This window comes from Berghia stephanieae, chromosome 7 (assembly GCF_034508935.2).
Source record: "Berghia stephanieae isolate SIO BIC M18660-M18661 chromosome 7, UCSD_Bste_1.3, whole genome shotgun sequence".
Classification (NCBI taxonomy): Eukaryota; Metazoa; Mollusca; class Gastropoda; order Nudibranchia; family Aeolidiidae; genus Berghia; species Berghia stephanieae.
The window spans coordinates 30,371,047-30,396,046 of NC_088366.1; the positions used below are offsets into that span (position 1 = coordinate 30,371,047).

Consider the following 25,000-nt stretch of genomic DNA (forward strand, 5'->3'; position numbering starts at 1 on the left):
AAATAGACTAAAATAGAATAGAATCACCCCATAGGGGAATAACCCAGGGCGAGGTGGCTTGCTCAAGGCTACACAGCGCAGCGGGTATTCGAACTCGGTACCTTTTGGGCACGAAGCAAAGACCGTACCGCTGAGCCACGCTGTCCCTATAATAAGAGTCTAAAGTCGATTGTTTCGGAATAGGAAAACAAATTCCTGACGACAAATCTTCTACTTTTCCGGTTCCAAAATCATTAGAAGTGTGTATGTAACCAGTCCTTCGGAGGACTAATAATAAATTGGTTACATATTGAAGTATAAGGTCGCATTATTAACTATACTATACTATACTATTTTAGTAATAGGATGTATACCTAGGCATATTCTAGGGATTACGGCACGTAAAAGATCGAAGATGGAGGATCTTTAATGACGACCAGCATACTATCTAGATTAGAAAATAAGATGCCATCCCTCTTACACCAGAAGATCATTTACACAAGGTAAGTATTCAGTCCTCTAGAAGAGCGGTTTTACACTTCCATCGAGATTGGAACAAGATTTTTGACATCGTACTTTTGTTCCATATTATAATATACACGTCGTATTTATAACTGTTGGGGGTCCCGATAGTCCAGTTGATAGAGCACTCGCCTCACACGCGAAGGGCCCAAATGGATCCTGGGTGCAGTCGAGATTTCTTCTCTCTCCCCCCCCCCCTCTCTCTCTCTCTGTCTACCCAGCTGACTGCTAGATTTGGCGGAAAGTACTTTGCGATAGAATAGCGTCCTATCCAATGGATAACAAGCAATTGGTATTGTCCGATTCACGCTATAGAAACCGGGATAAAACTCCGGCTCCATGAGCCTAATGACTCTGACGGACTACATTCATAAAATATATTTTTGAATAATAACGAGGTCATATTCTGACTCATAAGTTACAAGTTGAGTTTGAAATTTTAATTTTAAGTATCAAGCTCACCTCCAACGTCATGCCGTTTTGATACGATTGGTTACAAATGGTATGTTCTCTAGAAGCGCTATGTGTCGCTTGAGTGTAGCTCTGCAGTCTTGAACTCGCATTATCACCAAACATGTTACCCGTCGTCTCAAAATGCTATTGGCTTGGGGCGCATTGTACAACGCTTTTAACATATTAAGTGATTATTATGTTACATAGAAGTTCATATTTAAAAAAGCAACTTTTAAAATGGAATTGACTAAATCATTGAGGTTTTTGAAATTGAATTGACTAAAACATTGAAAATTTAAATTCTTTCTTGCAGGGTGAACCCCCACAATTCGAATCTTGAGAAACAAAGATGGCAGAACATCAAAATATTGGACAATGCCAACTGCCTATCTTATGGATTGTAAGTCTTTTGGATAATGTAATTATTTTGTAATGTATCATGGATGGTGTTGTGCTTGTACATGGAGAGAGATAAAGAGATAGATAGAGATAGATAGATAGATAGATAGATAGATAGATATATAGATAAATAGATAGAGAGAGAGAGAGAGAGGGGGGGGGGAGAGGGGAGAGAGAGAGAGGGATGGGGAGAGATATATAGATAGATGGGAGAGAGTGTGTGTGTGAGAGAGAGAAAGAGAGAGAGAGAGGGAGAGAAAGAGAGAGGAGAGAGAGAGGGGGAGAGAGAGAAGAGAGGAGAGAGGAGAGAAAGAAGAGAGAGAGAGAGGGGAGAGAGAGAGGGGGAAGGAAAGAAGAGAAGAGAAGGGAAGAGGAAAGGAAAGAAGAGAGAAGAGAGAGAGAGAGAGAGGGGGGGGGGGAGGGGGAGGAGAAAGGTAGGGAAAGATGGGGACTGTGTCAGAGAGGTGTGTGTGTTTTAATTGTGTGAGAAAGACAATAATATGAGAGAGAGAGAGAGAGAGAGAGAGAGAGAGAGAGAGAGAGAGAGAGAGAGAGAGAGAGAGAGAGAGAGAAGAGAGAAGAGAAGAGAGAGAGAGAAGAGAGAGAGAGAAAGAAGAGAGAAGAGAAAGAGAGAGGAGAGAGAGAGGAGGAGGGGGGGGGGAGGGAAAGGGGGAGAGGGAGGAGAGAGGAGGTGGGAAAGTGGGGAGCTAGTGAGAGAGAGGAGGTGGTGGGTAATGTGTGAGAGAGAGAGAAGAGGAGAGAGAGGAGAGAGGAGAGAGAGAGAGAGGAGAGAGAGGAGAGGGAGGGGAGAGAGAAATAGTAGGGAGAGAGAGGGGGAGAGAGAGAGAGAGAGAGAGAGAGAGAGAGAGAGAGAGAGAGAGAGAGAGAGAGAAGAAGAAGAAGAAAGAGAAGAGAAGAGAGAGAGGAGAGAGAGAGAGAGAGAGAGAGGAGGGGGAGGAGGGGGGGGGAGGGAGGGGGAGGGGAGGGGAGGAGAAAGGTAGGGAGAGATGGAGACTGTGTCAGAGAGGTGTGTGTGTTTTAATTGTGTGAAGGACAATAATATGAGAGAGAGAGAGAGAGAGAGAGAGAGAGGAGGAGGAGAGAGAAGGGGGAGAGAGAGGAGAGGAGAGAGAGAGAGGAGAAAAGAGAGGGAGAGAGGGAGGGAGAGAGAGAGAGAGTAGATGGAGGTGAAGAGGAGAGGAGGAGAGGAGAGGGGAAGGAGGAGGAGAGGGAGGAAGGGAGGGGAGAGAGAGAGAGAGAGAGAGAGAGAGATTCCTGTAGGTCAACAAATACAGGATTAGGCAGGTCTATGGATTAAGTGCTGACGATTACAAGAACAAGATTATTGTTGCCTGGAGTAATTAAGGGCCGCTCGGGTTAATCCGATGAAATCGAACATTGTGCAGGTGAATGTGTTGATCTATGCCAAAATGAAGAGAGAAAACTGGACATTAACAAAATGAAAATTTACGTTTTGGTCATACATAACAAACTTTAAAAAAAAAAGAAAAAAGAACCCCCCCCCCCCCTTCCAAAAAAATAAACAAAACAAAACCAAAAAAACAAAACAAAAAAAAAACAAAAACAAAACAAAACACACACACACACACAAAAAACCCAGCCCACAACCCCCCCCCCCCCTCTACAAATCTTACAAAAATATTTACAACCTTCTATAAACAAATAAGCCAAACAAATAATAACCAGATAAAACAAAACAAAACAAAGCAAAAACAATATAAAAAAAGAGCAAACAAGCAAATAAACAAACAAACAAAAAAAAATAAATAAAAAAATAAAAGAATTTTTTTTTGTTAAGCGAGCGCTTTACCAATATCAATTTATAACCTCAGCCTCCATCCAAAAGAGAAAAAAAATGAGGCAGACCAATGTATTTATCCAATCTGCTTTCTTAGCTCATTAAGCTATATCAAAGTATTTATGTTGCTGTCTGTACACATCCCATTTATGGCGTTGGGTGTCAGACAAACATTATTGCACTTGTAGCTATAACGTGTCATAACTGTGGTTCAGACCATCTGCATAACAAGATTGATATTCAACTACCTTGTTAGAATAATATTATCGTTTCGATATTATTAAAGAAAGAACCAATAGAGGTGCTTTGATAGATCCAGAAAAAAACCACAATTATTGTAACGTTATTTAAGGAATTATAAACATTTTAAAAGACAGTATTTCTTAAAGTTTGTAGATTGGAAAAAAAATTCACTGTGGATTTACTTGACTAATGAAATGGTTTTGATTTTCAAACGGTTTCGCCTGCTTATCACGTTGTGTTATATTTACATTGTGAAAGGGGAAGGGCCTAATTATCTGTAACTTAAGCAAAGACTCGGTTACATTTTATTCCCCTCACAAATCGGATTAAAATTTATAAAATTATAATTTAAAATACAAAACAACAACAACAACAACAAAAACAGCACGTTTAGTGGATCTTACGCTATATAAAAGCTCAAGAAAAGACAACAGCAATGGATGGTGCATATTTTGACGATGGTCCAGAAAACACGTCTGTGCCATTCCAGTCACTTTACAAGTAAGATTAGGTGTTCGTCGCAGGTTTTGTTTTATGAGCCCATACCTTTTGTGTCAAACTGATAATTTAGGGAGCAGGCACTGGTGCAAGATAAAGACCTGAAAAAGTGTGCATGAAACAGTGTCAGACAAAGCTTTGTCTTTTCATACTCCGTTTTGCAGGTTTTTTAAAATCAATATTGTGTCGTACAATAACAGAACACGCCTTCTTCAAATTACCCAGAAAACAATCAATTCATCACATAGATGAAAATGAACCCCATCTTGTCGAAAGGCTAATGTCTAATCAACAACAACAGAAGTACGGCTATTGTAGTCTTGTGATATGCCACTCGCTTTCGGATCGGAAGGTCCTGGGTTCGAGCCTCGCGTGGCGCATAGCTGAGTCCTTGGAAAAGGCTCTTTACTCACATTCTCTCACCGTACTCAGGTGTAAAATGAGTACCTGGACGTTAACAGCGTTGCCACTGTCCGAACATTTTTTAATATCGCCTAACACGCGTCATGTCCCGTCATACATGTTAAGTGTTGCTGTTGGCCAGGGACCCCTTGTAAAGCGCTTTGAGCACGTTTAGTGGATATTGCGCTATATAAAAGCTCAATTTTTTTATCAATAGGGAAGCAAGCAATAGTTATTACTACCCGTTTAAGGACACACAAAAAAAAAACAGGATTGACTCCAACTTTATGTTCCTATGACTTTGAAGTCAAATTTGACATTACATGACCAAGAGCAAATGTCTCCTCTCACCCAGGTAGTTGACTGAAACTGTTTTGTTTCTACCAGAAGAATTTCAAACAAGGTTGTTTTATTCCCCCCCCCCCCCAATATTGTAGAAATGCCCCAAAAGTCTGTATATATCGTAAATAAATATCCGGCAGAGCCATCGGGCCATTGGAGCTTAATCCGGGTTTCTGTTGTACTAAGAGCAATTACAGGACAAGAGCAATTACATACTATTCTTTGGATAGGACGCTAGTCTATTTTGACCCGCATGTCCATCCAGCAGTGATTGTATCGCTGTGACTATTATTATTATTAGATCTGGAGGGGAAAAATTGCCATAAAAAAAGAGTATACAATGCTTACTTGATTCTAGCACGATTTTCAACACAACACGCTGGGGGGCGATTACCGAATTGTATCTATATAATGAGCCGTTACCTCCCATGAGCATTGGATTTCGGCACGCTCGGGTTTAAACACGCTTTTTGGCTTCTCCCAAGAGTGTAATAGAATCCAGCGAGCATTGTATAATATAATGTAATTAAGATAGTTACGAATGGAAACCTAAGAACAGTAATACCTGCTGGAAGTTCAGGCAGCTCCAAAGGGTGATATCGCCCTCCACTATCAAGTAATGAGACTTGCAGACCGCTATGAAACAATTCTTAATATTAATAATAATAATAATAATAATAATAATAATAATAATAATAATAATAGATGACATTTGTATAGTGCATTTTCAAAATCAAATAATTCTCCCCCCCCCCAACCACTCACACATGCAGACACAAACAATTGAACATTCACACAAAGGGTTATAACCATATTATAATATGTCTCAGATTAAATATAGGCAGACGTGAAAAGGAAATGTTTTAGTTTCAATTTAAAAGGCAGAGAATTTTTCCAATACTGGGTTGATGAAATAAATTTGGAGGTTTAGCCATACGCGACTACTACTACTACTACTACTCTACTACTACTACTACTACTACTACTACTACTCTACTACTACTACTACTACTACTACTACTACTACTACTACTACTACTACTACTACTACTACTACAGTTGAGTTAGTTCTGGTTCTCCGCTCAAGGCAGTCTGATATTTAGGCCTACCTATAATTCTTGTTTCAGTCGCAGGAACGTGCCAGGGTATATGGGCCACGTCCAGATGGTGGAACAGTTGGATAGTAAAGTGGCAAAGGAAGCTATGGGAGACAACAAGGCCATGGAGTCCACAGCACAAGCCTCTTACAGGTCAGGCAGTTGTAGTCATCATCATTATCATCATCATCGTCGTCGTCGTTGTCACCTTAATCATAATCATCATTATAATGGTTGTTTGCAACAGCTATCACCATTATCATCGTTGTCGGCAACCATCACCACCATCATCATCGTCGTTGTCAGTAACCTCCATCACCATCATCATCGTGGTTGACAACAACCAGACGCAGCACCACCATCACCACTACCACTAACACTAGAACTACCATCATCGTCATCATCATCATATTTATCTAATCTTCATCATCGATGTCTGCATCAAGAACCACTACCAGTGGTTCGCAACAAATGTGATCGGGTTTTTATGTGGAAAAAAAAATAAAAGAAAAACAACAAAACAAACATCAACAACAAACAAACAAAAACAGAACAATTAATAAAACCCGACGAAAACAAACAAAAAAATCCGATAAAAAAGAATACAATATAAATCAACATCATATTTATTTGAATATTTAAAACACATTTAAAAAGAACATACAATCACCAACGTGAAAATTTAATAAAACGATATTTTAGAAGATATTTATAATACAACCTAATCAAAACCAGCCACACATTTTTGATAGCACAATAAAAACATAGACCTAAATTCATAGGGTACAGAGCAATATTGCGGAGATAATATTGTTCCAACTTAGACAATTGCTATTAGGGGTTTAATGGTGCCTGTAGCAATGCAGTCCATACATAGTATTGTTAAATGCTAGTCCAGGTGAAGCAACAGTCTTTGTATTTTTCATAATTAATATCCAGATAAATTTATAATATCAAATTTCGATTAGCCAATACTGGCAGGACTTTTGTTTTGTTTTGTTTTCTTTTCTGTGATCTCATGAAGTTAACAGCTAAAAGCCGACAGAACTGGAAACTTTCGGCCTTCACCCCTGAAGTACGACAAAGACATTAGAAAGCTAACAGATAGATGATTTACAAAAGGGAAAATCATTTCTCATTTAAAAATTCATGACAACAAAGTCCATACCCCAAGGACATGCTGTAAACCCCAACCTTTGTTTCAAAGATTAGTTAGTCCATCTAGAGAGCAAATGAACCTAGTACAAAACACTACAAAGAAGATGGTCTCCGTCATCTTGTTCAAATTTGGCGGAAAAGAGATTTTACTAAAATAATAATGAAATAAATATTTTTTAAAAACCCAACAAACATACAAAAAATAAAACGAAAACAGGCATTCCACGATGGAATATAGATCATTCATCAAACAAGATGTCTGGTGTCAACAGGAATCACTCATGTTGTCCAAGTGAGCAAATTGGGGGTTAATAATCTTGCCCAAGGAAAAAACGAAAGTGCCTGAAGGGGGGCTCGAACCCGGGACCTTCCGGGTCAAAGTGCGATGCCTTAACCACAAACAGAAGCAAAACAAAAATAAGCACAAGAAAAATAAACACACAAAAAAACAACAAAAAACAAACAAAAAAAACAACAAAATACAAACCAAGCAAAGTGATTTTATCTCGATAAATAACATTTGCAGGGGATGAAATGTCGCCTCATATTATGAACTCTGCACGTATATATGGAATAGCAATTTTTTACAAAGTTTGTCTTTTTTCGCCAGAGGTGAAAGGAATAAAGTAGACTATATTTTCAATCACACCAAAGCTCAAAGCATAACATTACAGTGAGCATCACCATAGTTCTTGATTCCAAATTGCTACTTATTACTAATATAAAATGACGTACAGAATATTTTTTAAAATTGTTTTTTATTCCTATTAATATTAAATAACAGAGAACATCCAGGAGATCTTTACGCCCATCACGGGGAGGATGAGAACGCCAACAAGCACAAGGGACCCTTGTCAAGAATGGTAACTTTGACCCATCCATTCAACCCATTCACTCAGCAGTCCGCCTACAGTAACATGGGGGCTACACAAACCACTGGCAGTCGATAGATACACTATATGTTTCACTTTCATCCATTATTTTGTATCAATAATTATAGTATTGTTATTATTGATCATTTATCACAGAGGTTGTTATCTTGTATTTTTACCATTGTTATAGTTAGTGTTAACCCATCATTATCATCATATCATAGTCGTCATCATCAACACAACCATAATAAATCCCGCTTATTATTTAATGAATATGATTGCACATTTTTCATCACAACACCAAACACATAGCCTACACCCCCCCCCCACCCCCCCAAAAAAAATAATAACTTGCTTTTTTGTTTGTTTGTTTGTTTGTTGCTTTAGGTCTCTTCCAACACAATTGAGGTTATATGAGAGACCGCTGAAACAAAAAAAACAAGCAATCTAACAAAAATAGTACAAATGTAAATCAAAATCATAACCTAAAGATATCATAGGCTAAATTATAAATAACCAAGAACAAACAGGCAGAAGATTTACAGAAAAAAAAATATCCCCTGTCAAAAATACAATCACAAACCAAAGAAGCAGGATAGGCTAGCAAAGAGAAGAAGAAACGACATCACTATCGGATCGTACACCCATGCGAACATCATAGGTATATGATTCAAGGGTGATGCTCCCATCCAACCACCCGCAATAACTTGCTTTCAACATGAACGAAAACAGTATAAAATTGTTTGCTTGTCCATTAATGAGAACGTCATTTTAAATCAATAAATCATTTATCAATGTCTACCACCATACATTGGGAAAGTCTGTTTTTAGGAGCCCTCGCAGCACTTTTCTGGTCATTTCAGCGCCAGTAAAAAATAATAATTATATGATTGTCAAAAAATTAAATACCCACTATTTAAATGTCCCTTTAAAAGCGCCCCCCCCCCCTCTTTTTTTTTTTAAAGGGAGGGGGGGGGGGCGCCTTTTAAGGGGACATTTAAATAGTGGGTATTCAATTAAAAAAAAAAGTAAAGGAAAACCAGAATGAGTTCAATTAGGGAATAGTGTAATCTATTCATCTGTCTGATCTGGTCTGGTTGTTTTTAAAGGTTTTATGGCGCTAAAAACACTTTTAAGTTGTTTCAACGCCAGTAAAAAGGAATAAAATGACACAAGTACAAACTATCCGCTTTGAAGAATACATTGAAATGCTTACAAACTGTCTGATCTGAGACAACCTGAGAGTTCTACCAAGACTCAAGCATAAAATCACAGCCAACCAAGGATGAAATATGTTTTTGTTTGTTTTTTAGGGGTTTTACAGCACTTGCGACACATTTAGGTCATATCAGCGTCGGTGAAAAAGGAAGAAAATGGGATAGTCACAGAACTTTATATTTACAATTAAAAGCATCCAAGAAAAGATGAGACAAAGGGGACTGGTTCAAATAGGGAATAGAAGAAGATTCCAAGAGCACTCCATCAGTATTCTTAAAACTAAAAAATAATGCACTCAAATGTTTATAAAACATATTCAAAACAAATACCATAACAGTACGCAACAGAGAGAAGAAGAGGGAAAAAATATAATCTCCCAAAACTAACACATTATACTGTTTCTCTCTCAGACAAGGACTCTGGCCAGGACCAGGACAAAACCAAGTAATTTCATTCCAAGACAAAGACAGAAAGCGACCTGGAAAAGGATATATAGGGGGGGGGGGGTATATATGGTGCAGCAATAGAGACCCCCCCCCCCCTCCCCCTGCCCATCATAGGAGTTCAAAGACCCCACCCAGTTATGAAATACCTTGAGCACAAAGACCAGAAAACGTTGACAACTTACTTACGGCACTTACAACACTTTAAAATCTATTCAGCACTATGTAAAAGAAAGATGAAGAAATGAAATAGACTGAAGATCTTGTTTGTTTTTATTTGTTTTTAAGGGTTTTACGGCGCTTGCAACACATTAATGCCATATCAGCACCAGTAAAAAAAGAAGAAAATGGGATAGTAAAAAGTTCTAGAATTACAATGAAAGCATAAAAGAAAAGGTAAGACAAAGGGGAACTGGTTAAAATAGGGAACAGATGTAGATTCCAAGAGCACACAGTCAAAGTACTTAGTTTGAGATCACCTAAAAGTCTTATCCAGACACAAGCACAGGTCCCAACTAAGAAGAATACACTCAAATGTTTACCAATCATATAATATAATATGTAAACTAAACATAATATAATGCATAACAAAGAGATGATTTACAAGGAAAAAAATATCATCTCCCAAAACTATAACTATACAGTCGACTGTTTCCCTCTCAGCCACAGCCAAGGAACTCCGGCAAGGATCAGGACAAAACTAAGTAATCTCATTCCAAGACAATGACAGGAAACAATTGGAAAACAGGTATGGGGGGGGGGGGGGGGGGGGGGAGGGGGGATAGAAGACACAGCATGTACCTCCCTGCCCACTATGGGAGGTCAGGATCCCCACCCAGTGACTGAAGATCAAGGTGTGGATTGCATAAGAAAACGCACGACACAGGACACAGATTCCAACAGGGATCAGAAGTGATCCAAGAGATGGGGGAGTTATATCTGAGTGAATAGGCATTGCTCTTCTTTCCGGTAGAACTTGGTTTGAACCCAGCTGACAGCATCTTGTATTTGCCGTTTTGTCTTCCAGGATTTTAAAAATCTATTTATGGGCAACCTATTCTTGTGTCTAGTCTGAAACTGCACATAATAAGTTTGATAACAATATTATCTCTCACAAAAAGAATAAATCCATCTTTTCTTCTCAGCAAAATCAAATGGTTCCATTCATGAAAATGAACACAAAGCCAAAAAGAAGGGAAAAATGATTTAGATGTATAAAAGGGGTAGCAAGGCTGTGGACAGATGAATAAATCACCAGTCTAAGAGGGTCTAACATTTCCCTGTCCAATGGGATGTTCCACTCACACCAGTCTGTCAAGGAGTTCCATGACAACTTGTTTTTTTTTTTTTTTTTTACTGGTTTTAGAAGAATACACTAAATGCTTATAGATCACTATATATTCAAAACAAAAATATAACAATACATAATGGATAAATAATTTACTAGGGGAACAAAAACATCTCCCAAAACTATAATTATACATTTTACTGTTTCCTTTCCAGGGGACAGGACAAAATCAAGTAATCTCATTCCAAGACATGGACAGAAAGCAAGTTGGAAAACAGATATAGGGGAATAAAAAAACAGCAAGTAACCACCTTGCCCACTATGTGTAGTCATATGTCATTTCAATAAAAGATGATCAAATAGTCAAAGGAATTCCTTTGCACTTACATTGTTAAAAAAAGAAGTCATACTTGAAGGCTGGTTGAAATAGAGAACTATATTATATTATGTATTACATTTTAAATCATAATCAAAAATATAGACTAGAACAAGTGTCACAAAGAAAACCTAAAATTTCAAATCAAATAATTTATTTAAACAAAATTAAAGCACTATGAGGAAAATTCAGAGAAAATTTTAAAACTAGATTTTCAAAAAGACAACGAATTTTATAAATTAATAGAAACGAAATTGAATAAAAGAATGAGCAAAAAACAAAAAAGGGAAATGAAATTAACGATCATAACAATATTAAATCACCTGCCCTTTCATATATTTCAAATGAAACCAAATTTATATTAGACCTTCACTTTTTACTCGAAACTGTGATGTCATATTCCTCCATGCTCTCAAACTAGCGGCCTATCCAAAGTTTAACATTTTGATGTCACTGTCTTTGCTTAACTCTCTCGAGTTAAACATGAATGAAAATCATCAAGCAAATTTGTTGGACTGTCCATTCATGTATACACGAGACAGTTTACGGTAAAGAATGCAGGACAAACTTTGTTCTAATGGGCCTTTTAAGGACAATGATTATCATATTTTATTCCCGATAAGCATAGGTGCCTGTTTAATAATACACATTTGTCTTCAACAAATTCTGTAACATATTCTTTCCTCAGGGCCCATCAACCAACAAAAATCCCACAGAATGTAGTAAATGATGTACAACTGCTTGCCAGATCACTGATTTAAATCTCAAGAAATAAATTACCTTAAATATTTAAAATGTTAACTATATCTTAAAATATTGAATATTTGGTTCAAGAAATAAATAATTTCTTTTATTTAAAATGTTTACTAGATTTTAAAACATTACATGTTCCAACCTAGGTAAGAAGTTATCTTAAATTTCTAAAATATCACATGTTGCGTCTCAAGAAATACATAAAATTGTTAACTATATTTTAAAATATTACACGACCCATCCTATGAAATACAATTTTTAATTAAAATATTGACTGATTAAAAAAAAAATGACATATCCCATACAATGAATTATATATCATAAAAATTTCAAATGTTATCTATATTTTAAAGTATTACCTTATACATTTTAAGAAATAAATAATTTATTTTAGATATTTAAAAGATTTACCAGATATTAACATATTAAATGTTCTAATCCAAGAAAAAAGTCATTAAATTAAAAAAAAAAAATGTAAACAACATATCTTAAAATATTACATGTACCATTCCAAGAAATAAATTTTCTGTTTCGATATTTAAGATGTCTGTGCGATTATATGGTCTTGCAGTTTGATTTTTTTTGTTTGTTGCTTTAGGTCTCTTCCAACACAATTGAGGTTATATGAGAGACCGCTGAAACAAAACAAAAAAAAGCAATCTAACAAAAATAGTACAAATGTAAATCAAAATCATAACCTAAAGATATCATAAGCTAAATTATAAATAACCAAGAACAAACAGGCAGAAGATTTACAGAAAAAAAAATATCCCCTGTCAAAAATACAATCACAAACCAAAGAAGCAGGATAGGCTAGTAAAGAGAAGAAGAAACGACATCACTATCGGATCGTACACCCATGCGAACATCATAGGTATATGATTCAAGGGTGATGCTCCCATCCAACCACCCGCTTGCAGTTTGATATCCACCTTTGAATCAGAAGGTACAAGGTTTGAGTCCCACATTGAGTGGTGAATAGTCGAGTCCTAGGAAAAAGCTCTTTACTCACATTCTCTCACGTACTGTAAAATGAGTACCTGGCTATTAATAGCGTTGTCTTGTCGGAAAATAACTTGCAATATCGCCCAATAGGCGTAATATCTCATCCTACATGTTAAGTGTTGTGTAGGCCAGGGACCCCCTTGTAAAGAACTTTGAGCAGGTTTAGTGGATATTGGGCTATATAAATGCACATGTTTAATGTTTACTGAATTTTGAAAATATGGCATATCTCATCCCAAGAAGTACATAAAAAATGATTTCTATATTTTACATTATAACATAATGCATCTCTTGATATAAATGATTTATTTTATATACTTATAATGTTTACTGGATTTTAAGAACACATGTTCCCAGATGATAAACTGTTCAAAATAAAAATAAGTTTGCTAAACAATGGAATCCTGATAAATCCAACACTGTGGACCAGAAAGTTTGGGTGACTTTATCCATTATCCATGGAATACACTTAAGTAAAGAACATAAAACTTGGGATCAACAAGAAGTGTTGACTTTAAGCAGAAGTTGACTTTAAGGGTGTTGACTTAATGTGGATTCCATTGTAATCTAAAATATTACATGTTAAGTTTTTAAAGTTAAAAGTTTAAAATGTTAAATTGCGTTTTAAATAATAACATGTTCAGAAATAAGTTTGTCTAAATATTTAAAATATCTTCTATATATTTTTAATATCACATGTTCATAAATAAAAATAAATAAAAAAAAAATTAGTATGTTAAAATCGATTTTCGTTGTGCATTTGAGTTAATGCAGTAATTATTTGTTTTTAATTACATTTGTCATATCACTTTTGTGACTATATGACTCAATCTCGTGTTATGCAGGAATGAACAAGTTAAATTATAAAAATTAAAAGCACCCGAGAAAAAGTGAGTAGAAGGGGAATGGTTCAAATACGGAACAGATGTAGATTCCAAGAGCACATTATCAATGAACTTAGTTTGAGAGAACCTAGGTAAAATTCAGACATCAGCATAGGATCCCACTAAGAGGAACAAACTCAAATGTTTACATTATACATTCAAAACAACAAATACAACCATATATAACAGAGAGATGATTTACAACGAAAAAAATATCTCCCAAAACTATAACTATACATTTGACTGTTTCACTCCCTGTCTAGACAGGGAAAGGACAAAACAAAGTAAACATTCTAAGACAAAGACAGAAAGCAAGTTGGAAAACAGATTCAGGGATGTAGAAGACACAGTAAGTGACCTTCTTGTCCATCATGGAAAAGGCAGAAAGCAACATATATGGGGATAGTGACATGCCCACCATAGGAGGTCAGAAGACCCCACCCAGAAAGGAGATGAAATTTTGAAATTGCCAAACGAGTTAATTTGTTCCCAAGAAAAAGTAAGCCAAATGAGACAAGTTAAATGGAGAGCAAGTGGACTCAGGAGCAATCTCTCTGTGTGTTTGGTCTGACCACTTAAAAAAAAGGAACCCATAAAGCTAATGAATCTCAAGGATAGAATGCCGAGTTTTAGTTTAGCAATCATTGCCACAGATCTGAAGACTGACCATGCTCAATATAACTTGACTTCCTCACAAAATGAGACAATTGTGCCCATGTAACCAATACTGCAATATATTGTATTGCTCACTGTCAGACAGACAGTGTAAAAGTGTCTAGAGAGTTCAAATTTTGATTTCATATTACCTTCTGAATTAGCTACTAGCTTTGGTTCACCACTGAATAATGTTATTTGCAATGGTAAATGGCAATTAATCTTTAACAGTGAGACAGTGTTTAATGATACTTGCAACACAAATAAGAGCCAAGGAAAAAGTAAGATGAGAGGATTAGATAAAGGGGGAAAGGGGAAAACAGAAAAAGAAAGGAAGAAGTATAGTGCCTCTATCTGTTTTAACAATGAGAATCACACACCGACTCCATTCAGACCCATGCGCCTATAAATAAATAAAGAAATATAAAATAGTCTGTACCAACAACAGTCATGTCATCACACACAATTATTAATCTAAGAAAGAGATGATTTACAAGAAAAAAAATTATCGGCTATGTACAGCTCTGTGGTCTTGCCTCTTGTGGTATGACACTCGCTTCAGAGCAGAAGGTCCTGGGTTCGAGCTTTGGTCAGCGCATAGTTGAGTACTTGGAAAAGACTCTTTACTCACACTCTCTCACTGTATTATCATTTAATGGATATTGCGTTATATAAAAACTCAATTAAAAACAAAAAATAGATGTATGGTATCAGCAACCATCCCTCAATTTTGCCTTGCAGTCTCCACCCTCTATCACCCTTTGTGTACATATGTACTCGGTCTATTGGGGTAGCAAAAAAACCTGATAGTTTTGTCTCACATTGCATTGTAAGTGTAAGGGGAACAGTCACTAAAATTTAAAAAAATCTATATCTGAACAAAGCCACGTCATCCCATTAACAACAAAAAAAGACATGATATAATGTAGCCCTGGTACAGAAAGGACCCCTACCATTATTTATTTGGTTGTAATTAGCCTAACCATGTTTTCACCAAGAGAGTAGCAAAGGCAATTCAAATTACATAAGTTACATATACTTCAATGAATATACGATTATTTTTGGTCGAACACAACATAAAAATAACCCTTTCATTTTGAAAATATAAAAAAATAATTAAAGTGCATTAAGATTTGGTTGAACACAACATCATTAAAAAAAAGAATAACCAGGCATTTTGAAAATATAAGAAATAATCAAAGTGCATCACCAGAAATAAATAGCAAGGTGAAAGATAAAATATAGAAATAATTCAAAAGCAGACAGTATATCATAAAACATGAGCAATTTGGTTTGTTGACGTCAAACATGTCATAGAGAGATACATAACATTATGTAAAATATATAGTATTTTAACTAAAAAATATTTCAACACAAAGGGGGGGGGGGGGGGGGGGAGGTTGGTTCAAAGCCATTACCTCATTAAAAGGCAACATTTAATTAAAAAAAAAAAGCAATTACCACTTTAAAAAACATAACAAGGTAAATGAACACATTGATACATATCTATAATCATGAGTCATAGTGACATTCAAATTATGAAGATGGATATTAAAACATACAGTCGAATTTTGACAAATATTAAAATTAAGTATTAAAAATAAAAATCTTATTCGGAACTAAGCTTCAATTTGGAATCAAATTCATCAATTATAAATATGGGATTCCACTTTATTTGATTTGTTTTCATTTTGTATGGCACTGCATAGTTGATTTCAAAGATTAAAATGCCAGATGATCAAGAAAACATGATATAATAATATAGTTGCTGTTGGATAAAAATACGTTGAGTAGATAAATGATATATCATATTTTAAAATCAATTTTACACAGTAAAAACAAACATCAAAACACAGACGAATAAAAGAAACCCCGCCAAAAAACAAAACAAAAATATTTGTTACCAACATAGAAATGATATGTTTGTTGGAGTATGCAATGAAATAGCAAGTATCCCAACATATTAGCACCAAAGCCTTTTTCTCTCTCTCCTATCCATTATCGTATTACACGAATATCATTTCACCTTTCTATTACTGAACACTGAGAAAGCATCTTCTTTCTTTTTGTTTTATTATTTTCTAATTTTTTTTTCATTTGAAGGTGAAGATCTACTCCTTACTACTTAAGAAAAAAAAAAAGAAGCCAAATTACAGAATTATAAGACTATTACTATGCATTAAGAAAAACAAATAACAACAGTAAAAATTATGTTCAGACTTCCCTGACCATACAACATCCATTTATAAACTTTATCCACCTATCCGGTCAAATATAAACATAATATTATGGAAAATAAGCTTAATTCAACAATTCATCTCAAATATTCAGAAATATATTCATCCTGACTTATAAAGCATTTCATTAGTAACTTGTACATCGCTGGATAAAAATATTACTTTATAAATATAAGGTGACAGGGAATTTGCTCACTATGTAAACCCACACACTCATTTTACAAACATTACTAAATCTGGTCAGGGTGAAACCTTTCAATAATCATTGATAAAAAATACACAAATAAATTAACAATGTCTTTCAACTGTATGGCTTAAAAGCCTTTTGATTCTCAATCAATTAACTTATATGCATCAAACCCTAACACCAATTTTTGTCACCAATTTTGTTGTGAGGCCTACCTTGTGGTTTAAAAAAACAATGTAAAGCTATAAAGGTATAAAGCCCAACAATTTCCTTTGGTTGTTAGAGCAAATTTAAAAAAAAAAAAATGATTTATCACTTTTCACATTATTAATCTGATTACATCTGCAGACGAGACCATTTTCATCCAGACAGCAGATACACAATGCAATATGGTCCAGCAGATACAGCAATGTAACATGGAATGGCAATCACAGCAATGAAAAATGGGCTTCAATGAAACTTAAATCACATCACTGTTACTGCTCTCTTGGTAAAAGGGATAAGATATGATGTCGGCTTAGAGTAAAGTATATCCCTATTGGTAAAAGCTTAAAATAAACTCAAACCAATATAAAGGGGATCTAATAAATAGAGAAAATAAATCTCTGATCCCTTCAGAAGGTCAAACTATCTATTTGGTTTTCTTGGATTCGTCTTCTTGTGGTTTTTCAGGTTCCTGTTTCTCTTCCTGCAGCTGTTCTTGTTGTTGTTGTTTATTATCTTGCTGCTGCTGCTGTTGCTGTGGATGACGCTGTCGTTGTTGTTGCTCTGGTTCCTCTTCTATCTGCTGTTGCTTTTGCTCTTGTTGATCCTCCTGTTCTTTTTGTGGATTCTTTTCTTCCTGGGGTTCTTTTTGGTGATCTTGTTTTTCTGTTTTTTTCAGTCGAACTTTAGGTTCTTCCTGATTTGGCTTTTTCTGTTGAGTTGATTGTTGTTTTTTATTCTGTTCATCTTCAAACGATTGTCCAAATTCATTGGCTCTCGTTTTGTCCACAGGATATAGCCTAAATTTTAAAATCAAACACGAAAAATGAGAAACATGAGATTGCTTAATTGGAATGTCACATTTAAACTGAAAAAAAAAGAAGTAGAATAGGAGCTTTAAAAATATTCACAAATGATGTGGAAATTTCAGGTTTCCCCTTTGTCAACAGAATAGATGATGAATAAAAAAACTAGAGGCGAATGTGAGATGAGAGGATGAAACTTTTGAGGAGAACACATAAAACATTCGAAACGTCCACATAAACGTTTTTGTTTGTTTCTTATTTAATTGAGCCTGATTCTACTTTTCAATGTCTTTCACATTGTTGAAGATCAACGAGAAACAGCTCATTTTACAAATATTATCTGCCACAATATGCAGACCTGCCACTACTATAAAAAGTTCTATGAATTATTTTGGTTCAACTTCAGAACTACATATGTGATTTTGAGTTAATGAAACTTGTCGAAAAGGAAAGTTGAGTGTAAGAGCATTTATATTCAGGACTTTGAAATATTGTTTGATCCTGCCTAAAACTTTAAGAAGGTAGATCTGGTCATGTGAGGCCAGTCTTATTTTGATTTCACCGAACGACATAATATTACCTATCGTCATCTCAATCATCAGGAAGACAGACATTACCATCACCAAAATGTTATTATAAATATTTCATTACGGTTAAGCAAAAAAATAAAAAAATAAAAAAAAGAATAAAGTCCTGAAAACATTATTCTATAAAAACTTTACTTCACATATAAATATAAAGATTGGAGCAGTTAAGATAGAAAAATATCATTTAACTACCTAGTTCCTAAATTATGTTGATCTCATTTTATGGTAAATGGAAGAAAACATTTTTTTTTATCTCTAAAGATCAATTTAAGTAAAAAAAAAAGAACATGTGCATACTTTATCAGAAGTTTGCAATTCATTCTTAAATTCCTATTTGCATCCTTGATTTCAGATTTTATAGTATATAAAGTCATTAAATCAAAGGCAATAACTCAATATATCAGTAAATGCCCACACCACTGTAATAAGTAGTGGAGGTTGATAGCTAAATTTGATGAGCACTTGTCTTACAAGCAAATAGATAGAGTGCAGTTTTGTAATCTTTGGTATGACCTTTGCTTTATGCCCTGATTTCCCCTGGTTTGAGTCCCACTGTGGGCGGTGCAAAGTTGAATCTTTTAAGATTGCTTTTTACTCACATAAACTCACTGTATTCGGGTTTTAATTTATAAGAGAACCATGCAGGCGTTATGTCTTGTCAGACATGAAAAGAGTTGCTGCTAACATAAAACCCTTGTAAAATGCCTTGAGCGTATTAAGTGAATATTGCGCTAAATAAAAGCTCACATAAAAAACAAAAATATCAGGGTTTTTTTTCTGACCCCTCTATCCACCCAGCAGTGATTGGGTAGTCAGATCTTTTAGATCTAGTGGAGATAATTTTACCATGGACATTCCAGCCCTAGCAGCGTCATGGCTCTGAAGGACTACTTTGTTTTACTTTTTAAATGTAAATTTATAAGGATACCAACCATCTTTGGTACAAATAAACCAGGAATATGAAATCGTCTCTGAAGCAAGCCAGACGATGGGCAGTGGGCATAGTGATGATGAAGGCAAAAATGTCATCAATGAAGGTGTTGAAGGCCTGGCAAAAGAACAAAAATAAAACATTTAATTTTATACATTCAAATAAATTGAGACATTGATACATGAACATAGGTATGTATGATTCAAGAGCTCAAAATAAATATATAAGAATAAGATGCTCTGAAACTGATACCAAATGTAATTAACCAAATTTATTTCCATTTGAGTCAGTTGAAACAATTACAATCATCATATTAAAAATACATACAAAAATTCAGTAACATTTTCAAAAGTACTAAGCTGGGATGCGTTTCAGAAAATCTTAATTAAGTTTCATTAAGATTCCTTCCCCCATCCCTTAATTCAATATATTACAATTATTATTAAATGTTTTTAATCTATTAACATTTGATATTATAATATTTCCAATTTGATATCTTGGTTTATGTTGATTATGATTAATTGTTACTTTTTTACATCCACATATAAGTACGAACAAAAATAATTGAAAAATAAAAAGGTCGTTTGCCAATTTTACTCTTTCTATTGTGATCGTTTAAACCTATTAATTAAAACAATTTGGTCCTGAGGGCTCCAATTTTGAACAAGAACAGTCGACAACTGATTTATCAAGGGTATTTCTTGAAATTAGGCCAACATAAAAGTCCATTTCAGATGTCTAAAAAAATGTCTTTTAAATGCCTTAATGAAAGTCAGTTGATGTCTTCAATTGTACGTTTTTTTAAAAGTCAATGAAAATGCTGCCATCATATGATAAAAGGAGGTAAGCGCAAACGTAAACAAAAAATAAGCTATGTACGGCAAACAATACTATCTGGTTCATGTAATAAAGTGCAATATAACACTATAAGATACAAAATTTTGAAATTGAAACATAAAACAAATCCTTAAAAATTTGAACACATTTCAGATCATAGCTCAAAACTAGTCCCATGCTAACATCCTTTTATAATAAGTCGGCAGATTGATGTATGTTAAGATGCTGAACAAATGAACATGAAATGGCCATATCATTTCTATAGTCCACATATAGGACATTTCTATTGTTTGATATAATAATCAGATTTCTTACTTTGTACATAAAAGCTCTCCAAGGCAGGTGTGCTACTGATTTCATCTGTACAAAGGAATGGAAGTAAAGAAGATTATAACATGAGAGTGTAACCATTTTGAAAAATGTAGAGGCGAATAAGTTGCCAATTTATAAAATTTCTAATAACACGTTGTAGAGTTTTAGACAAACCATGAATGAAACAATAATAAAAATGAGATATCAAAGTACCAAACAAGGAATGTTTTGGACCTAAAACCTGACCTCAGACAACAACATTTGGCTTTCCATCTTTCCGGATCCATTTCACCTTTGTTACATTCTGCCATCCCGATTCCCATATTTTTTGGAACACCTATCCATTCATCACACTTTACAATTTTTTTTCAACCCCATCGTTGTATAGGAAGAAGATAACAACTTTAAGCAAACAAACAAAACAACAACAACAAAAAACCCCACCCTCCCCAACAATCTGCTGCATCCATCCCACTATATATCTAAAACAATCAAACAACATTAACAAAATAAATATAAAACTTCATCAACAAGAGAGTTACAAATCTTTTAAACTCCCCAATTGATAAAATTCAAGACCTTTAAAATAGCTACCTTGTAATTGACGAATAGCTGAGGCATCATGAACAAAAATCCAAATGCGTAGACACCTGAAACATAAATCATTTGAAATTGAGAAGCTGTAAATCCTTAAATATTCTCTGAAATTCTGTAGACGGTTGTCCTAAAAACTCTTTGCTCTTTTTTTTTTGTGTTTTGAAAATATTTAACTGACAGTTACATAAAACACACATTAATTGAAACTCAAAATTGATTAATACCACCAGTATCAGTTAATGCACAACGCATTTTCATGTAAATCCAATGCTAATATCCATCTGCAATGTGTGTCCCTTCTGCCATAAAGAAAGTTCTGTGAAATAAACCTAGTAAATTGGCAACTTTAAGAGACGTGAAGACATAAGTAAATCCTCTTAGCTCTGCAGACAAAAAACCCCCCCAAAAAACCCCCAGTCCATCACTTTACAATTTTAAATGCATAAAAATGAAAATGCTTGCAATATCTCTCTGAATTAAACAAAAAATATGATTACAATGAAAACCTTGGCATGGCTTCTCTGACGGACTGATAAACTAAATTTACTTTTATGGTCATGCGACTGAGAACAAAATGCTCTCTTGATTTCAATTCTCTAATATCTCACAAATTAAAATTAAAATAATTTATATAACACTTTTTTCACAAATTCCTAAAAATTATTGTAATGCTCTTGATATTTCGCAGAGTGTTTTTCTCATGGTGCATATTTAATAAACAAGCATTCTTTTAACAGCTCTTAGACAATATATATAGGAAAACAAATTTACTACCACACCAAACGTTCATCAACCTGTAAATGCAAGTAAGCTGAATACACTACTATGTCAAGTGATATGTTTTTAGATGTCTGGATGGATTGGATTGGCACCTGAATATTTGCAGGAACTAAGTAAAAAATATGAACCAACTCGAAATTTAAGATGATCTCAGTGCCAACTTCTAAAGGTTACAACCTCAAAATCCACTTTTGGTAAAAAAGCCTTTTCATCCATTGCTCCACGCCTATGGAATGCACTCAGTCCTTGGACAAAGTCCTGTGAAAATTTATCATCTTTCAGAAAATGTCTGAAGACTGAGTTGTTCTGTAAGGCTTATTTTTTATGAAATAGATGTTGCTTAGATTTTGTTTCTGTATTCATGCTTATTATGTAGTGTCATGATTTTTTTCTTTTTCTTTTTATCATGTAAAGCGCTGCAGAGCACGATTGATGTGGATGTTTAGGCGCTATATAAATTCATTATTTATTACTATTATTATTATTAACAAAACATCATGCATGTGATAGTGAAAAAAAAAATTAATATTCTTCAAGGTCATAATGTTCATCAAGCCAGAATTAATCGTTTTCTGTAGACTTGAAATGATATAAACATATCTAGCTACCTTTTGGAAAACACATTACATTATTGTAGAGGATTTGTCACCATACCTAACACATGAAGATACCCAATGAATATTGGCTGATCAGAGGAGACAGAAACATAATTGACTCCAGATGGATTTAATATCGGTTTATTTGCTTGGGAGTTGGGTACAATACCAATTTAAAAAACAAACAAACAAAAAAGCAACAAAACAAAACAAACAAAAAACTTTTATTTAGCACATATTCATCAAATGTGCTCAAAATGCTTTATCAGGGGTCCATAGCCAACAGCAACACTAAATATGTTAGATATGACATGTGGTTTTAAGTCGTCATAATCATTTTTTTTCAACAGAGAAATGCTGCGATCGACCAGGTACTCAATTTACATCTGCATATGGTGAGAGAATGTGTATTAAAAGCCTTTTCCAAGGCCTCACCTTTGCAGTGCCCACAGCAGGAATCAAATCAGTGATCTACAGGCCAGATGCTGAGAGTAATATCACTAGACCACGATGAAAAAAAAACCCCCAAAAATCACAGTAATGCTCTTGATATTTTATAACGTGTTTTTCTCATGGTGTACATTTAATAAACAACCATTCTTTTAACAGCTCTTGTACAATATATATAGGAAAACATATTTACTACCACACCAAAAGTTCATCCATCTGTAAATGCAATTAAGCTGAATACACTACTATGTCAAGTACTATGCTTTTAGATGTCTGGATGGATTGGCACCTGAATATTTGCCGGAACTTATTTAAAAATATGAACCCACTCGAAATTTAAGATCATCTCAGTCCCAACTTCTAAAGGTTACCGCCATCAGGGGTCCATAGCCAACAGCAACACTAAATATGTTAGATATGACATGTGGTTTTAAGTCGTCATAATCATTTTTTTTTCAACAGAGACCAGGTACTCAATTTACATCTGCATGTAGTGAGAGAATGTGTATTAAAAGCCTTTTCCAAGGCCTCACCTTTGCAGTGCCCACAGCAGGAATCAAATCAGTGATCTACAGGCCAGATGCTGAGAGTAATATCACTAGACCACGATGAAAAAAAAACTATGCATAGATACCACAAACATCTTTTTTGTCTATATATGTCACGAAGAACAAATAAACAAATCTTACCATTGACTAGACTGTTAATGCACCAGGAATACCAACTGTGGACAAAAAAGATGATGAAGTAAAAAAAAAAAGTAATAAAAAATTCAGAAAAACCATAAGGTTGTCAAGACAGTAAATTTTGGGATAGTCAATGTTTATGAAATGTTTATCTTTTAATTGTTGGAATGAATTTCTTTTAAATCAAAAAGAAAGCAGAAATAGTGATACAAAACGGTTTCCCTTCAACATCACTGCTCTCTTGGTGAAAAGGATATCAAGTTTTGACTTTTAAAATTATTTTTCTATCGTGAAATCGTAATTTTTTCATTGAAAACTTGAAGTATATAATATTAGTTTTTAAAGAGGGTATACCATGTTTTCACCCATTTTGGAAGAGGGATCATTTTGACGATGGTTGATGACTCTTTAGTTTGTCAAACGGATGCCAATCTGGTAACCCATTACTTTTTCTAACAGGGGAACTCCATTTCTACCTTTGCAATGCTATTTTTAGCCCCTTAACCCATCTTGCAGTCAAATTAGATCCTCAAAAGGAGTTTAGTAAAATTCCAGTTATGTAAACAGAAGTAGGCCATGCATAGTTACCAAGGGGAAACCCCTTGAATCCTTCTCTCTCATTGGTCCCCAGGATCACATGGTTACAAGTTATGCAAAATGGCTGCTTACGCTGCACGGTTGTGGTTTGAGTGAATGTTGCAAGAAATTCGAATATCTTGCTTCATTATAAACTTAATTTCATTAGATATTTGATAAATGAATAAATTAACTAATCAGATACAACTGATAGTTGTATTGAGTTTGTGGTTTTGTGGTCGTGGATGTGACCATGTGCTTGCCTCGGACGATTCGCTGAAAGAGGATGGACTACGGGGAAGAATAAACTAAAGAGCTAATGGAGAGAAACATAAGATGGCTACCGGGACGGGAGGACGAGATAAAATGAAAAGATTGACTATCGAATTAAAAAGAGATTGATGGAACAGGGAGGAGGCAGATAGAGAGAGAGAGAGAGAGAGAGAGAGAGAGAGAGAGAGAGAGAGAGAGAGAGAGAGAGAGAGAGAGAGAGAGAGAGAGATGGGGGAGTAGGAGTGGAGAGTGGGGAGGGGGCATGGAAGATGATGATGAAAATGATACAGAAAATGAAAAGAAAAAAAAAACAGGTCGGTGTAGACCCTATACTCTCTGAGTGCAAAGAACTCCCCTCCCCCCCTTTCCAATAGGTCCATCAAATTTGTAAACATGGATTGAGTAAGATAAATTATTGTTGAGCTGAAACTATTTCATTCTTTTGTTTCAAGTTTGAAGTGTTAGATTGTCTGACTGTCTCACAGCCTTTAACTTTTCAGTCAATCGACCTTAATGCCTCGGCAGCTTTTGTCAGT

At 34.9% G+C, this 25,000-nt stretch overlaps 2 protein-coding genes across 3 annotated transcripts in view; one reads left to right on the top strand and one right to left on the bottom strand.

Moving 5' to 3' along the window:
- LOC144977044 (uncharacterized) overlaps nt 1–12,152 on the top strand; it is a 16,737-nt gene extending 4,585 nt beyond the window's left edge. Inside the window, exons 4-7 of one of the 2 annotated variants that reach the window (XM_078921764.1) lie at nt 1,268–1,354; nt 5,785–5,907; nt 7,697–7,775; nt 11,798–12,152. In XM_078921764.1, coding sequence (XP_078777890.1) covers nt 1,268–1,354; nt 5,785–5,907; nt 7,697–7,775; nt 11,798–11,839 — 331 coding nt within the window. In that variant the 3' untranslated portion in view covers nt 11,840–12,152. Of the gene's footprint in view, nt 1–1,267; nt 1,355–5,784; nt 5,908–7,696; nt 8,004–11,797 lie in introns of those variants that run through there. The other variant, XM_078921763.1, reaches the window with a different exon arrangement.
- A 4,312-nt stretch (nt 12,153–16,464) lies between these two features.
- LOC144977042 (lipid scramblase CLPTM1L-like) overlaps nt 16,465–25,000 on the bottom strand; it is a 56,353-nt gene continuing 47,817 nt past the window's right edge. Inside the window, exons 14-18 of the mRNA XM_078921762.1 lie at nt 23,619–23,653; nt 21,101–21,156; nt 20,510–20,554; nt 19,359–19,474; nt 16,465–17,833 (exon numbers count right to left, since the gene is read on the bottom strand). Coding sequence (XP_078777888.1) covers nt 17,461–17,833; nt 19,359–19,474; nt 20,510–20,554; nt 21,101–21,156; nt 23,619–23,653 — 625 coding nt within the window. The 3' untranslated portion in view covers nt 16,465–17,460. The remainder of the gene's footprint in view (nt 17,834–19,358; nt 19,475–20,509; nt 20,555–21,100; nt 21,157–23,618; nt 23,654–25,000) is intronic.